Genomic DNA, 17,164 nt, shown 5'->3' with positions numbered 1-17,164 from the left:
CCATGGAGCAGGGAGCCCGATGCGGGGCTCAATCCCAGGACCCCGGGATCATGACCTAAGCCAAAGGCAGACACTTAATGACTGAGCCGCCATAACCGGGGAGCGGATAGGGCCTAGAAATTAAGGAGAGGAACTGACCATGGGCAGGCCAGGCTCCATTCTCTTCCTCCCCTGCAAAGTCTAAAACAGAAAAAAGGTTATAGGTGCCATTTAAATCAAACAGTAGCTCTATAGGGTGGGCCCACGGGGGACTTTTACCTTCTAATTTATTTCCGTCTCAAGTTTTTACAACAGGCATATTTCCTTTCGTCATTAGAAGAACAACAGGAGGAAAATAATAATAATAAAAATCTTCAAGGTAAAAAAAATTGTTTTTTTTAGGACAATTAGTATTTGTTACTGTGCTGCCTGCCATGGGAAATGCAGACATAGGGGTGTGGTGATTACCTGGGTGGAGTTTAGGCTCTAGCAGTAGAGTGCATGACGCTGTCAGATGAAAACAGATGATATGACGTTATATTGCTTGGTAGAGTCTAAAAGTTGTGTCAAAATTTAAAGAAGAATTTTGGGGCGCTGGGTGACTCAGTTGAGCATCTGACTCTTGATTTTGGCTCAGGTCATGATCTCAGGGTCCTGGGATTGAGCCCTACTCAGCGGGGAGTCGGTTTCTCCCTCTGCCCCCCCCCCCCCCGCCCCGCTCATGCTCTTTCTCTCTCTTAAATAAATAAATAAAATCCTTTAAAAAATAAAGAAGCAGGGTGCCTGGGTGGCTCAGTTGGTTAAGCGACTGCCTTCGGCTCAGGTCATGATCCTGGAGTCCCAGGATCGAGTCCCACATCAGGCTCCCTGTTCAGCAGGAAGTCTGCTTCTCCCTCTGACCCTCTTCCCTCTCGTGCTCTCTATCTCTCATTCTCTCTCTCTCAAATAAATAAATAAAATCTTAAAATAAAATAAAATAAAATAAAATAAAGAAGCAGAATCACCTTGTTTAAAAAAATATTAACTAAGCACTGTGTTTGGTGTTGGGATACAGGAGTAAGCAAGACAGACAAGGTCCCTGCTCTCATAGAGCTGCCAGGCTACTTAGACATTAGGGGGATGAGGAGCAGAAAGAGCACTCCTGGCAGAAGGAACAGCATGAGCAAAGCCTCTGAGGTTGGAAATAAAAACAGAAACAGAAACAGAAAGAAGGCTAGCTCAGAGGATGTGTCCTTAGTGAAAATAGTGGAGATAGGCAGTGATTGTATCCTTCAGGGTGGTGGAGGTCAGAATAAGGGTTTTTTCCTAAGGGAACAGGAAGCCATTGAAGGGTTGCAAAGTGGAGTGGCGGCATAGTCAGAATTGTGCTTTAGAAGGGTCACCCTGGCTGCTAAATGGAGAACAGACTGGAGGCAGTGAGCTCTAAGGAGAGAGACCAGCCTGGAGACTACTGCAATAGTCTAGGGGAGACAGAACAGTGGCCATAACTAAAGCAGGGATGGAGAAGATGAGAGAGACATTTCCTTCTTTTCTTTTCTTTTTTTTATGTAGGCTCCATGCTGAGCATGGAGCCCAGTGTGGGGCTTGAACTCACGACCCTGAGATCGAGACCTGAGCTGAGATCAAGAGTTGGTTGCTTAACGGAATGAACCACCCAGGCGCCCCAAGAGAGACATTTCTAAGGTAAAATCCAGTTGGTGGTTGACTGGATGTAAGAATGAAGGAGGAGGAGACAATGAGAAAGACCGATCCCTAGTTTGTTAGTGTGGGGACTACATGGCTGGTGATGCTGTTCTCAGGCCACCACATCACTGACAAGAGATGCCTGAAATTAATAATCTAGTAGGAGAGCCAGGCAGGGAGACAATCATCCATCACACACAGGAAAATGAAATGTGCAAGAAGAGTGATGCTGGCAGGGCCTCTGGGGGCAAAGAGAGAGGGGGGATGGGTTCTGGCTGGGGAGCCTCAAAGGGCAAAGAGATCATAGTAGATGGAGCAGTTGGAGAGAAGCTGGAGAAAGGAGGCTGGGAAGATGACACATGATATAGGGCTTGGAGAAGACCTATGTGGTTGAGACAAAGTGGGTGGAGGTGCTCCCAGGAGGCCCTACCTGGCTGTCTGAGGAGTCAGTGAAGAGAACTCACACTCAGTTCTAGAAACACAGGTCTTTCCTGTGTTTTAGAAAATCAGTGGTGAGTGTGTAAGAGGCAGTAAAATAGGTGCTTCCCTATGCACAGAATATCTCTAGAAGATTCGTTAGAAATCTCTAGTATGGTGACCTTCTTTGCAGTAAAACTATGGTTGGAGGACAGGGATGGGAGGTGACTTTCCCTTCTTTATTTTTATTTTTTGGTAATTTGAACCATGTAGATATATTACCTATTTGATACTCCAATACTTAAATAATTATTAAGAAAAAAGTATGTACTGGGGGTACCTGCCTGGCTCAGTCAGTGGGGTGTGCGACTCTTGATCTCGGAGTCATGAGTTCAAGCCCCACATTGGACGTAGAACCTACTTTAAAAAAAAAAAAAAGCATGTACCGGTTGAATGCAGAAACTGGGGTCAGACAGCTGTGCATTTGATCTTGCCTCAGTCAAGCTTGTCTCTAGTTGTGTCAATTTTTGCTTCTCTAAGGCCCAGTTTCCTCATCTGTAAAATGGGGATAATAGTACTTCTTACTTCATGGGTTGTTGGAAGAATTAAATGGGATAATCTATGTCAAGTGCCAGCACTGCAGTGAGGATAGGCTAAATAGATGCTATTAGTATCAGTAATTTAATGGTAAGTTAGATGGGCGCACACCCGCTCCAAGGGTAATCTCAGTTTGACACACAGGGTCGGGTCGAGGGAAGGCATTTGGAATCAAACACAGCTGAGGTCTCTGTAAGTGAGGACTACCTCTCTAAGCTACAATGGCCCTCCTCTGCAAATGAGGATGCTAACACACCTCCCTCCTAAGATCAAAGAGCTACTGGGTGGGGACAGTTAGTCAATGCCAAGTGCAGCACCCTGTGAATTATGAGTTAGAAAGTTGAAGATTTTCAGGATGATCTCTCTTTCTCTCTCTCCCGCTCCCCCAACACCTCTATCCCCAACCCAGGGGGCCCTTCGGTCTCTCCTGTCTGCCTCCCACTAAGGGTGAGGTGGGGGAGGTGGGGACATTCTCTAAAAATTGAAGTTTTCTCTTTTTGTTCCAATCCAGGGAAGATGCAGGAAAAATTCCAGAGGCAAGGCCTTAAGGAGTCCTGAGGCAAGGGCCGGGCTCCCTGTATCCCTCTCGCAGGTTCCACCTCCCTCCCTCCTTCAAGGATCCTGAGACGGGACAGCCACGTTGAAGGTCGCAGGCACTATTCATCTCCGTCCAGACTCGTGGGCGGTACCCGCACATGCGGACCCTGCCACCTACAGGGAGAGAGCGGTACTGCAGGCGCGGGTGCCGGAGAAGCCCCATCCAGTCACCCTTGTGTCAATGTTTGTTCAGTGCCTTTTCTGCACCAGGCGAAGGGGTCCCTGTCCTCATGGGGTTTACAGTCTGATGGGAAGAATACCAGCAACAGAAGTGCTGGTAGCAACTTCATAATCTGCTTTTTGGTGAAAGCTTTCTTTCTTTCTTTTTTTAAGATTTGTTTATTTTAGAGAAAGAGCACGAGCTGGAGGGGCAGATGGAGAGGGAGAGAGAATCTCAAGCAAACTCCACGCTGAGCTCGGAGCCCGATGTGGGGGCTCGATCTCATGACTATGAGATCAGGACCTGAGCCTAAACGAAGAGTCGGGCTCTTAACCCACTTAACCACCCAGGCGCCCCTGAAAGCCTTTGTTCCTATAACACAAGTAATATATATTCATATATTCATTGTAGTAAATTTTAAAAGAAATTAATACCCAGACATTACTTCTGTTAACATGTGAGTATAGTCCTTACAGTATTTGTGCATTTTACAAAAAGTGGAAACACATTTCATAACATTTTGCAGCCTGCTTTGTTGTGTTTAACAGCTTTATTGAGATACATTTCACATAATATATGCCAGCTTTCCTTTTAACAGTGGGAAGTTAATAATAATTTAGTGCAAATTGCTATTTGTTGAGCAAGGTGCTGAGATTTTTCACACACATCATCACATTCAGTCCTCCCCAAAACCATAGCAGGTAGGTACTAATATCTTCTTCATTCTGAGATGAAGAAGCTGGGATACAGAAAAGGAAAGTTAGAGGCACCTGGCTGGCTCAGTTGGTGGAGCATGCAACTCTTGATCTCGAGATTGTGAGTTTGAGCCCCATGTTGGACATAGAAATTACATGAATAAAAAAGGTGTGTTGCGGGGGAGTGACTTGTCCGGTAAAAGTAGCACAGCCAGGATTTTAATTCAGCCTTGTCTGAGAACATAAGTTTTGTTTGTTTTTTTTAAAGTAGTCTCTCTACCCAATATGGTGCTCAAACTCACGACCCTGAGATCAAGAGTTGCATGCTCTTCTGCCTGAGCGAGCCAGGTGCCCTGAGAACATGAGTTCTTTTTTTTTCCTTAAGATTTTATTTATTTAGGGGCGCCTGGGTGGCTCAATCAGTTTAGCAGCTGCCTTTGGCTCAGGTCATGATTCCTAGGTCCTGGGATCAAACCCCCAATCATCGGACTTCCTGCTCCAAGGGGAGCCTGCTTCCCCCTCTCCCATTCCCCTTGCTTGTGTTTCCTCTCTCGGTGTGTCTCTCTCTGTCAAATAAATAAATAAGATCTATTTATTTATTTGAGAAAGAGAAAGCACACACACAAGTAGGGGGGCGGGGCAGAGAGAGAGGGAGAAGCAGACTCCCTGCTGAGCAGGGAGTCCGACACGAGACTAGATCCCAGGACCCCAGGATCATGATCTGAGTCAAAGGACAGATGCTTAACTGACTGAGCCACCCAGGTGTCCCGAGAACATGAGTTCTTAACCATTTCATTATGCCTGCTCTGTGCCCAGCTGTATGGAATTCAGAAGAATCAGGAAAGAAAAAGGGGAGAGGCTCTCATGGAGCTCAGAGTGGAAACGAAGATGTAGAATGGTCTTCATACATGGTACAGTGAGCTTAAACATCACTGGGGGACCAGCACAAGGAGCCGATGTAATCAGGAAAGGCTGCCTGTAGGAGAGAGGACTCGGTGGGGTGTGTGTAGACATAGATGGGCAACAGAGTGGGAAGGGCATTCCAGCCAGGAGGGGCCAGCCTCAGCAAAGTTTCAGGTGCAGATATGTGTATAAGCCCAAACAGGGACAAGTAAGGGAAAATAATTGAGCACCAAGTTCTATGGAAATAAAGAGATGGATGACACCTGCGGTCTGCCCTTCAAAAACTACGCAGAGGGTTGGGGGAACCATAGAAATAAATAATAGTTACCCTTCACTGTGCACACTCCACATTCCAGGTTCTCTACCTACACTGTCACATTTAAGTTCACAATAGCTCTGGAAGATTGGCAGTTGTTGGCCCCATTTATAAATGAAGAAAAGAAGGCTCAGAAAAATAAATGCCTTGCTGTAGGTCCCTGAGTAGGGAGGACTAGGGCCAAGAGAGTCAACTGAGGAGGCTCAGGGTCTGAATCCAGTGCTCTAACCTGCAAGCTACACTATTCTGCCTGCCCTAACTTTCACAGCCAGCCCCCTGTGCAAACCTCCAGGTGCATTACAGTCAGGGATCTTTGTAAATTGCAATGCTGATGATCATCTCTCTCCTAGCTTAAAACCAAGCCTTCTCAGTACCCTTCAGATAAAATCTTGACTCAGCACGACCTGCAGGACCCTTTAAGTTCTTGCTCCCTCCCTGCCTTCATACCTCCAGCTTTAAGGCACTGTTTGGAATTCCAGATACAGTACCCTTATCTCTTCTCTGTGGTGATGTCTGCCTGGAAAACTCTTCTTATCTCCCTCCCAATCCAAATTTGTCCCTGACTCATTCATATTTATTTGGGAAGGAGCCATGACTTAGATGTCGCCTCCTACAGAAAGACTTCCCAGATTGCCCCACTATAATCCAGGCCCTTCTGCTCTGCTTCCATGACCCTATACCCCTTCTCCTAATCATGGCAATAATAATAGTTAACAATTTATTTATTTTTTTAAAAGATTTTATTTATTTATTTGAGAGAGAGAAAGAGAGGGAACATGAGAGGGGGGAGGGTCAGAAGGAGAAGCAGACTCCCTGATGAGCAGGGAGCCCGATGTGGGACTCAATCCTGGGACTCCAGAATCATGACCGGAGCTGAAGGCAGTTGCTTAACCAACTGAGCCACCCAGGCGCCCCAATAGTTAACAATTTTTGAGCATTCACTTTGTGCGAAGGTTACTTGAGTTATTGAAGCAGTGTCACACAGTAATTAAATGTGTAAGCTTTAAGACCAGACTTTCTGGATTTGAATCCTGGCCCAATCACTTAAAGGGCTGTAAAACTTAGGCAAATGGCTTAACCTCCCTTTGTACCTCAGTTTCCTCATCTGTAAAATGGGGATAAGAATAGCACCTATCTCATAGGACTGTTGTATCTGTGAAGGACCCAGGACATGGTAAGTGGTTTTATAAAAATATTTTTTAAGATTTTATTTATTTATCTGACACAGGGAGAGAGCACAAGCAGGGGGAGTGGGAGAGGGAGAAGCAGGCTCCCCATTGAGCAAGGATCCTGATGCGGGACTCGATCCCAGGACCTGAGCCGAAGGCAGACTGAGTCACCCAGGCAAACTGATGGTAAGTGCTTAATAAATGTTAGCTAATAACTTTTATTCTTTTAAGCCCTTGTGATGACTCTAATTCACAGGTGGAGAATCTAAGAGGTAACTTGACTTCCCCTTGATTACATAGGTAAGTAGCTCACCTGGGACTTGAACTTGACACCAAAGTTTATGCTGCACTACCTCCCATTGTAGGACCCATCCCACTGGTTGTAATAACTGCTTACTTGTCAGTCTCTCCCTCTAGACTGGGTGTTCTGTGAGGGTCACTTCTGTTACCCAGTCCAGGGACACAGTTGAGACCCTAATTAAAGGAACTAATGATGCTGACCAGCTCAGACAAGTTATTCAGAAGATGGAGGTGGTGGTCATATCACCCTGGCTTCCCCTGCAGTGTGCTTTGGAAAAAGGTTTCAGTGCCGTCTCCTAGGATTAGTCTGTTAGCAGACAAATATTTATTGGCCCAGGAACTGGAGGTGCTCTTATTAGGAAAAGCCACATTAGGAATAGCAGGCAGGGTACCCCCAGATAAGCTTTCCCCTAAGCAAGCCCTGTCCTTGGCTAGGCAGCCTCCCCCAGTCTTACAACAATGCCTCCCTTCATCAGCTGCCCCTGGTATTGAGATGTCCACCTGCCAGCTCCCTGTTTCAAGGAAATAGAGCATCAGAGACCTTAGTGGCTTCAGCATGAGCATAAACATCACTGGCTGCCAGAGAGGATGACGTCAAATCCAGGCCTGCCTGGCCATGGCCTTGGGGAGGCTCCCTGCACAGAGAGGCCTGGTACCCTGGGGGTCACTCTGAGAGGAAGCACAAGCTGGGAACTGCCAGTTCAGTACCCTGAGGACACATCTGATGGTTCTGTCCATTCTCAAGGACCCCACGACTTGAAATATTTTTCTTTCCAAACCCACTGATGTCAGAAATCAAATAGCTATTCCTTTTCTTTTCAGAGCCTCAGATCAGCATGAACGTGACAGGGTGACCTCTTGGGCTTGATATCATTCTACCTAAAGCAAAGTCTGTATGGATTTGAGGTTAAAAGCTTGCATTCTACACCGCCTGGGTTTAAAGCACTTGTCTAAAGATTTCTGACTTTGGGCAATTTCCTACACCTCCCAGAGTCTCAGTTTCCTTATATGAAAAGTGGGTAGAATAGTATCTGATTCACAGGATCTTGGTTGGGATTAATGTATATTCAGCGAGTGCCTATCGCGCACCAAGTGCGGGGCGTGGGGGTGGGGTCATACCGGTGAACAAAACATAGTCCATGCCCCCTGGTGTTTGGTGAAGGAAAGCAGACAATAAACCAATAAATACTTAATCCAGCAGATGGTGGTAAGTGCCATGAAGATAGATAAGGCACAGTAAGGAGGATAGTGTGTCAGGGTGGGGAGGAGTTATTTCACTTCTGGGTGGTCTGGGAAGGCCTTTCTGATAAGAGGACTTCTGAGCCGACCCCTGAGTGAAATGAGGAAGCAATTCATGGGGCCATCTGGGAGAAAACTCTTCCAGGCAGAGAAATGAGCATGTGCAACAGGCAGGAGCATGGGTGGCTCATCTAAGGAAAGGCAAGAAGGACAATGTAGCTGGAGTGAAATGGGCAAGGGGGCAAGGAGAAATGATGTGAGAGACGTGGCTAGGGGCAGGGGGTGGAGAACTCGGTAGCTTACTCTAAGGAGTTTGGTATTTACTCTGAGTGAGATGGGAGCCATGGGAGGATTTTGAGCCAAGGAGGAAGATGATTTGACAGATTTTAAAGGATCCTTCTGACTGCCATGTAGAGAATAGACGGTAGGGGGACCAGGTAGCAGGAAGACCAGTCAGGAGACCGTTCCAGTTGTCCAGGTGAGACATGAGAACACCTTTGATCAAATTGGTAGCGGTGGGCAGTAGGAAATGGTCTGATTCCGGATGTGCCTGAAGGAAGAGCTAGCAGGATTTGTTGATGGATTGGATATAAAGTGTGTGTGTGTGTGTGTGTGTGTGTGTGTGTGTGTGTGTGTGTGTGAGAAAGAGAGAGAGAGAGAGAGGAGAAGAAGGGAGAGAGAGAGAGAGAGTCAAAAATGACTCCAAAGTGTTTAACTTGAGGGATGGAGTAGTCACTTAATGAGGTGCGGAAGACAATTTGTGTAAAGTGCTTACTTTGGGCACTTTATAAATGTGGCACATTTAATGGCACATTTATATGGCACACATATAAATGGGCACAAAATAAATACCCAATAAATATTAGCTATTCTTTGTATTGTTGATTTTGGTTTAACGGGCTGTCCAAAACTCAGTCACCCAAAGCTTTGGAAATGGTAGGCATACCTGGCAATAACATCATAAGCCTCATGCCTAAGTATGGGTGCTGTGAGCCAAGCACATGATAGAATCTTTACTTAGCAGTACCACCCTGAAAAGTGTACAAAAGCCCTATGAGAAAATGAATATTTGTTGAATTTTTAATATATTTCAGACATTTTTTTCATTTAATCCTTTCTCCAACACTAGAATGTAAGTTACATGAGAGAGATCTTACCCCTGATGTGTACTACCCCACATGCCTGGCACATAGCAGGCATCTTAGTTAATACTTATTAAATGAAATCTCATTATTATAGATGGAGGCTGAGTAAAATCTGAAGGTGGAGCTGGGTTCTGATAAATATTTATTGGATAAAGGGATGAATAAATGGGTATTACATTACCATTTTAGAGAAGAGGAAACAGCTGGTGGCAGACCAAAGGACCGAACCCAGGATATCCTGATCCTTGAGCATGCACCCTTTCTATGGTCACACTATGGAGCCTCATAGTGTGGCCCTTTGGCTGTGTTTGGGGATGCCTAGGGATTTGATGATCCTGATGTAACATACGGTGTACCATCATATGTAAAAACCCTGACTACTCAGAGAGAGAAAGATCTAATGCGAGATCAGATTGTGATGCTCTAGTCACACAATCCTAAAGTTTTGTCTTCATGAAACTGCATAGCCTTATTGTATCTTATTTGCCCAAGGTCACACAGGGTGTAAGGGATGGAAACAAAATGTGAATCCAGTCTTCCCACAACAGCGTCCCTATTTGTTCCTTTACTCAGGGATTTTTAACCTGGGGCACAAGGACTCTTAGGGGGTCTCTGGGTATACCTTATGGTACGTTCTTCCCCCAACATTCAGTGCTTAGGAGCAGGTGCATTTTGGGGGGAAGGGGTTCATAGCTTTCATTATATTCTCAAAAGGACCAATGATCCAAAAGTTTCCTTTCATTTTCTCTTATGAACCTTTTTTTTTTTTTGGCCTAAGAGAACCCAAATTTATTCTCTTACAGTTCTGGAGGCTAGAAATCCAAAATCAAGGTGTTAGTAGGGCCATGCTCTGTCCGAATGGCCTCTAGGGAAAAACCCATCCCATGTCTCTTCTAGCTTCTTTGTCTTGTGGCCATATCACTCCAATCTCTGTCTTAGTCTTCACATTGCCTTTTCCTCTATTATTATTATTTTAATTTTTAAAAAATTTTAGAAGATTTTACTTACTTATTTGAGACAGAGCACAAGCAAGAGGGAGGGGCAGAGGGAGAGGGAGAAGCAGACTCCCTACTAAGCAGGAAGCCTGATGGCGGGGCTGGATACCAGGAAGCTGGGATCATGACCTGCGCGGAGGCATATGCTTAACTGGCTGAGCCACCCAGGCGCCCCTAATTTTTATTTTATTTTTTTAAAGATTTTATTTATTTACTTGAGAGAGAGAGAGAGCATGAGAGGGGGGAGGGTCAGAGGGAGAAGCAGACTCCCCGCTGAGCAGGGAGTCCGATGTGGGACTCGATCCCGGGACTCCAGGATCATGACCTGAGCTGAAGGCAGTCGCCTAACCAACTGAGCCACCCAGGCGCCCCCTAATTTTTATTTTTAAAACTGTTTTTAGATGAGTAGAAGGAAGAAAAAGGAAAAACTGGGGGAAGGAAATTGAAGAGACAAAGCATGCTAATTTTTGTTTACAGAATTTTAATGGAGAGAAGGCTAACGTGACGAAAAAAGCCAAAAGTTAAGGATGTTGAGGCAGGATTAAAATCCAGATCTTCTGGCACCAATTCCGGGGCTCCTGATTCCCGTTGCTACTCATTCATTCATTCACTCACTTACTCACTCATTTGTACTGAGTACCTGCTACGTGCCAGGGACAATTCCAGGCTCTGGGAATGGTGCCCTGGAAAACTCTGGCATCACAGAGTTTATATTCTAGTAGGGGAGACAGACATAATAATGATGACGACGATTATGTCAAGTGCAAAGAAAAGTGACGTCACAGAACGGGGAAGAACAGGAATGGCATTTCAGACGCGGTGTTCTGAGCTCAGAACCTCCAGTTGCTGTCCGCGCACTCCAACGAAGACAGCTCTTCCGAACGCCAGCGTGCACTCCATAAACCTCTCTTTCGCGCTTAGCCTCGTCGAGCCTCACCAAGGTGGAGACTGTAGGGAGAGGGGCGTGCACACGGGAGGTGCAGAGCGCATGCTCCCTCAAGATCTGTGGCTCTGAGGATTTTAACTAGACTCCGACCGCCAAGAGCGGAGTACGCAGGCTCCTTGCGTTAAGACAAGTGGGAAGGCTCCGCCCAATAGGAGCTTGCTTTTGAGGTTGTGGTCCCGCCCCCAGCCCCTTTTCTACTTCCGCTTCCGGTGCTGAGGCTGTCCAGGTCGAAAATGGCGGCGGCGTCTGTGTCTCGGCTGTCTGGGCTGCTAGGTCGGTCCGGGGCACAGCTGGGGCGTTCCATGTCGAGTGGCGCCCACGGCGAGGAGGGCTCAGGTACTGGAGCTGCGGCTGGCGGGGCGGGCCTCAGCCCCACCCGAGCGAGGCGGAGCAGGACTGTGACCTTGGTTTGAGGACTTGGGGTTGGTGGGGGTGAGACCCGGGCGGGGTCCCGACACCAGGCCTGAGCGGTCGTGCCTCCTTTGCAGCTCGCATGTGGAAGGCTCTCACCTACTTCGTAGCGCTCCCTGGCGTGGGTGTGAGCATGCTGAATGTCTTTCTGAAGTCGCGTCACGGAGAGCACGAGAGACCCGAGTTCGTCGCCTACCCCCATCTCCGCATCAGGTCCAAGGTACGCCTTTGTAGGCTCTTCGAGCAGCCATTCTTTTATTACAAATGCCTAGTCTGAGTTCTTCATTCTCTAAAATCGTGTAGAATTTGTCATTTAATTTTTACAGATTTTTATTTTCTCCGGTTTTATGGAAATGTAACAGACTTGGGGGGTCACATCTGTTTTCTTTTTCAAGGTCATACACTAAGTGCCCTTCAGTTTTACTTTTTTTCCTGATCCATCCCACCTCTGCCTTCTGATACTGTTCTGAAACAGTTGTCGGTTGTATGAGACTTGGAGGTTTGGGAATCTCCCTTAGAGTGGCAAAATCGGAAGGTGGTTCACACTTCTAGGACCTGGGCATCTGGCAGGTACCAGCTGCATGTTGAAGAGACTAACAGCTTCTCTTATTCCTTCCTCTGCTAGTATTTTCTCAACTGTTTTATCCTTTGCTATTGATGTAGATGTAATCATTTGTTTTCCATTGCTTGTTGTAAATATTCTTAACAAGAGGCCCTGCTGGCTCTTTAATAACTATTATATCACTTAGCCAAGACAGGACTGGCCTTATAGAAACTTAAGCTAGAGTCTTAGATTCAGAAAGAATTTTTGAGTCTGAGCCCCACTCCCACCCTTCTACAAAGATGTAAAAGCCATATACCATGGTTTTCAACCTCAGTACTATTGACATTTGGGGTTGGATAATTCTTGTTGGGACAAGGGGCTATCCTATGAGTCCTAGGATATTTATCAGCATCCTTTGACCTCTACCCACTAGATGCCCTCTCCCAGATGTCTCCAGATATTGCCCAGTGTCTTTGGGCAAAATCATCCAGGTTTGGAAACCACTGCCCTAGAGCAATGTTTTTCAAAGGCAGCTTGCAAAAAATTGAGGAGAGTAGGTTGCAGTTTCCAATCCAGAGGTTTGTTTTAGATCTGGAATGAAGCCCAAAGTCTGCATTTAAATAAGCATCTTCTCTCATTTACCCACCTCTACCATTCTGATACAGATGATGTGAGGATTACACTTTTATAAACACTGCCCTCATAGACTAGTTGCCAGGGAGAGGCTTATGAATAATGAACTTGAGCTTGCTTTTCCTACTGCCTACTTTAAAGGCTCTCCTGGAAGTTAAAAGAGCTCCCTTAAATTGTGGGAAGGCTGAAATACGCCAGTAGTTAAAGGACTAATTACCATTTTGTTTTTATGTATGGTCTGTCACCCTTTGTCTGAAGCAGTTCATGGCAGTGCTGTTTCTGAATTCTCTTCTGGAATTGCCTAACTGACATCTTCACTCCACAGCCCTTTCCCTGGGGAGATGGTAATCATACTCTATTCCATAACTCTCACGTGAATCCACTTCCAACCGGCTATGAAGATGAATAGAGAGAACCTGGACCACCACCCAGTGGGGACCACAGCACTGGTTTGGACCATGACTCTGCACACGGACCAGAAGTCTTTGGGACCTTAAGCTCACCTTCCTTACTTGTATCAAATGATGACCAGTATACCGATCTTCCATCCCTTTTCTTATGGCAGGAGATGGCTTAAATAAATAACTTAGATTGGTCCATGATCTGAGAGTTGCATTCTTTGGTGTTTTTCCCTCCAAAATCAGCATTGTTATTTTCGTTTCTATAATGAAGGTTTATGGCTGCCTTGTACAGGCCTCTGGATAAGTGTTTATAATAGGCTTGTCCTTGGTTTCTTATGCCTGGAGTAGGTAAAGCAAAGGGACCATAAGTGGAGCTAATTTAAGTATCAAGATTGGGTCCTGACAGACTTTGGGTGGTAAAGATATTGAGTAGAATACCTGCAATTTACATCTGAAAGAGGTATCTTTGACTCTCCAGAAGTGCTTACTCTGTGTCCTAGCTTTCTCTTGTCCCATTCCACCAGCATTTGCTGAAGAATATTCCCTGTGGTCAGGTAATTGTCTCCAAAAGTGTCAAGTTCTCATCTTGTCATCTCTCAGCACCATGAAGGTTAGAAGGGTCAGAAACTTTTGGAGAAATAAAGGCAGTATGACACATTTCTGTATATGGCAATGAGCTTTATTTGTTTCTGGAATTAAAACCTTCCTGTAGCATTAAGAATTAGGGAGAAACAAGAGTAATAGTAACAAAGCCACCCTTACAGAGCATTTAATTTCTCTTCAAAATTTAAAATCTTTGAAGTAGCTGAGATAGTTGGAATCACTTTATGGGCAGGATGAAGTCAAAATAGAATGAAGAACAATTGGGCACCTGGGTGGCTCAGTTGGTTAAGCGTCTGACTCTTGATTGCAGCTCAGGTCATGATCTCAGAGTTGTGAGATTGAGCCCTACATCGGGCTCCACGCTGTGTGGAGCCTGCCTAAGGTTCTCTTCTCTCCCTCTCAAAAAAAATAAAGAACAATCCGAAGAAATTATTCTCTCAGCAGTTACAATGAAAAAACATGGTTGACTTGGAGTGGTTTTATTCTCGAGGCTCAACCAGACAGTTTTGTAGTAAGATTCAAGCAGCTACCAGGTTTTGGTATTGCATAGTAACATACAGTAAACTAGTACTGCAAAGGTGAGGCATATGGAAACACAGGCTATAAAAGCCTTTTACCGTAAGGGAGTAAAGGATCCCTGCTCCCTTTTCCATTTTGTGATCTAACCGCAGCCTGTGCTTGTACTTCCAAGTCCCCAAAGAACCATTGTACTTGTGGTCAGTCTGAGTTCAGGACAGATTACTTTACTTTGGCTTGCTGCCTGGCCTCCCTCAGCTGGATCTCAAATATCTTTTTAAACCATGTATATAATGGACCGTAACCAGTCAAAATGTAAATGTAGAATGTATTGAAATGACATTAAGGACTGGTCATGTTAAATATGAAGTGGTCACTGGTAAATTAGAGGTTAATACAATTTCCATCTTCTGTAAACTGTTTACTGTACTGGGTATATATAATTGAACCAAATTACTCAAGACATGCAATTTGGTGACTACCTGACATTCCAAAGTGTGTAAGTGCTCACCTGATCCTGACATTTTTTTTTTTTGCAGGTATAGAAGCATATTAAGTTATTTGTGTAGCTTACTGTGGAAATAAATTTTGGAAATCAGGTTTCTAGTTGTTTTAGCACACTATTTACCTTAGATAAATTTTAACTTTTTCTTCATCTTTAAATTATAAAACAAAACTTTCCCCAGTGTACATATGGGATATGTGGGGTTACAGTGTAATACTTGTTCTGTAAAGTACACTGAGTTCTCCAGGGGCAAATAATGAAACTAAATGTTACAGTTTATTCCATCTTCATGATTACAAACATTACAGGCAGGATAGGTACACAAGGCAAATAAAACAAACTTCTCCCATTTTACTAAAGGCAGCATTTTGGCAGTTTGATGATAATACAGGTTCGCTTGCTTAATTTGGGCTGAAAGCTGGCAACAGCAAATCTTTGCAATTTAGGATCTTTCTCCATTGTTACTCCAAGGATCTTCATTCCTAAACTACACTATGAGCTCAGAAATGGTGTGCAACATTCTTCAAGCTTTCACATCTTAATCAGAAATCTGACACCTCTTCTTAAGGCAGAGAACTCTTAAAGCTGTCTTCCTCTTGGGTACCAGTCCACCAGCAATCTTAAAAGTTGTTATTATAAAAATAAAACCGTGCTCCCAAGCATTGATTAAAACTGTTGTGCTGGGATCCCTTTTCAGAGCTTTAGCTCCCTGAGAGAAAAGAGAGATCCTAACCAATTGTTTCCATGAATAATAACCCTTTAGGTACAATGTACCTAATGTCCTTTGCAGCAAAACTCAAGAGGTCAGGCAGCCCTGATCATCTGGACAGGTTTATCAGTATTTACATACAAAGGATATTTAAAGCTGATCCCAGACCAAGTATTGCAACCATAATCCCAAGAAGTCATTCAGTTTAAGCACATGGAGTTCCTGCAGGATGCCAGAGCAAGTGAGAAATCATCTCATAGCAGAGTGATGGGGTTCATCATCTTTTACAAGTGAGAGAAATCAAGGAGGAAAGAAAACTCCTTCCTCCTAAACTCATCATCAAATCGATGGCTATTTTCACAGCCTTAATTGCCGAAATCCAGTGTCCTCAATTTCCTGATTGGAGGAGTCTATTTTCAAGGTGACTGTCAAGGTCAAGAAGAGCTTTCAGGCTTTTCTTTGCCATGGCCCATGAATTCCAGTCCTTCAATGGGAATCTCTTTCTCCTTTATTGCTTTCTGATGGAGAAGAAAACACACGACACAGGTCTATGTGAAGCTTAAGGACCAAACTTTGTAAATATGATGGTACAAAAGTAAATCAGATCAAGAGAACACCCAACCATGATTGGGTTGTACTTTTTTTACTGTACTGTACTTGACTACTTTTTTTTAACCTGAGTACCATTATGGAGAAATTAAATGTAAGACCAGAGAGAGATTGGAAAGGAGTTGTGAGGAATCGTCAGTGTTTCAGATGTGGAATTTAAACAGTATCTCCACTCTGTTATGACACACAAATTCAAATCTTGAGTTCCAGGGCTTGGTGGCTATGTGACCTTGAGCAAGCCTCACTTTCCTATCTATAAATGGGCTAAAGATAGCAACTTGGAATTACCCTGAGGATGTTTTAACTAGGAGTGTTGTGTCCAGTGCGGTTCTTACAATCCAAAGCAGTTTCACATTCATTGAACTGGAATGAAAATTTCCCAGCGGGTTGAGAGATACAGCAAACCAAAGAAGGAATTATAACAACAACAAAATGAGACCCTCATGTCTAACAGGCCAGATAAACTAACACCCCTCTTCGCCCCCCAACAACAGTGGAATAGTGCACCACCGCAAAAATCAAGGAAACGATTCCGGTTAACTTGAACTAATCACCTCCTATTTGGGGAACGTTCCATGTATAAAATACCAAGAACTATGCCCACTTTACGAGTTTAGGAGGAGCACCAAATGAACCAAAGGATGTTTCTGTGCTCGGTAAAATGTAAAGCATTGTAAAAATATTTAACTCTGTCATTTAGAGAAATACCGGGCGGCCTTGGTGGTGATGGTGGGGAGAGAGCTCCGGCCACTGTCCTCACTGTGGCTTTTCTTCACCCTCCCCATCCCAACCTCCGCGAAATACTACGCGTGTGGCGGGGACACCGCAGAGAGAAGCAGGGGCGGAGGGTAGAGACGAAAGGGCCCTGGCCACCTAAGGGCTCACCTGAACACACTGCTGATAGCGCTTGAAGAGGTCGGTGCACGGGTCTCCGGAGCCGTCCCCCTTGAGGAACTTTTCGGCAAACCAGCGATTGAAGCACTGGTCGTACTCGCGCTTCATGTCGGTGCAGGCCTCCCCTACGCTATTCATGGCGGCGGCGGCAGTAGCGGCGCGCTCTGATGTCGTCACTCCTAAGTGCGTCGTCGGCTT

The 17,164-nt window shown here is 45.0% G+C and overlaps 2 protein-coding genes across 2 annotated transcripts; one reads left to right on the top strand and one right to left on the bottom strand.

The window, feature by feature from the left end:
* The first annotated feature begins 11,347 nt into the window (after window positions 1–11,347).
* Window positions 11,348–13,350, top strand: COX6A1 (cytochrome c oxidase subunit 6A1). The gene is made up of 3 exons (XM_028116446.2): window positions 11,348–11,477; window positions 11,630–11,772; window positions 13,055–13,350. Exons 1-3 carry the CDS (start codon window positions 11,375–11,377, stop codon window positions 13,136–13,138), a joined length of 330 nt encoding a protein of 109 aa, XP_027972247.1. The 5' UTR covers window positions 11,348–11,374; the 3' UTR covers window positions 13,139–13,350.
* A 437-nt stretch (window positions 13,351–13,787) lies between these two features.
* On the bottom strand, window positions 13,788–17,140 carry TRIAP1 (TP53 regulated inhibitor of apoptosis 1). Its single transcript, XM_028116447.2, has 2 exons — window positions 16,958–17,140; window positions 13,788–15,981 (listed from the first exon to the last, which is right to left on the bottom strand). The coding sequence occupies exons 1-2, from the start codon at window positions 17,102–17,104 to the stop codon at window positions 15,898–15,900; spliced, it is 231 nt and encodes a 76-aa protein (XP_027972248.1). The 5' UTR covers window positions 17,105–17,140; the 3' UTR covers window positions 13,788–15,897.
* Between the last annotated feature and the right edge of the window lie 24 nt (window positions 17,141–17,164).

Source organism: Eumetopias jubatus, unplaced genomic scaffold (assembly GCF_037043125.1).
Source record: "Eumetopias jubatus isolate StellerSeaLion01/CBP00866 unplaced genomic scaffold, mEumJub1_p1.0 scaffold_16, whole genome shotgun sequence".
NCBI lineage: Eukaryota > Metazoa > Chordata > Mammalia > Carnivora > Otariidae > Eumetopias > Eumetopias jubatus.
The sequence above is the reverse complement of the archived record's forward strand: the minus strand, read 5'-3'. Positions and strand labels throughout refer to the sequence as shown.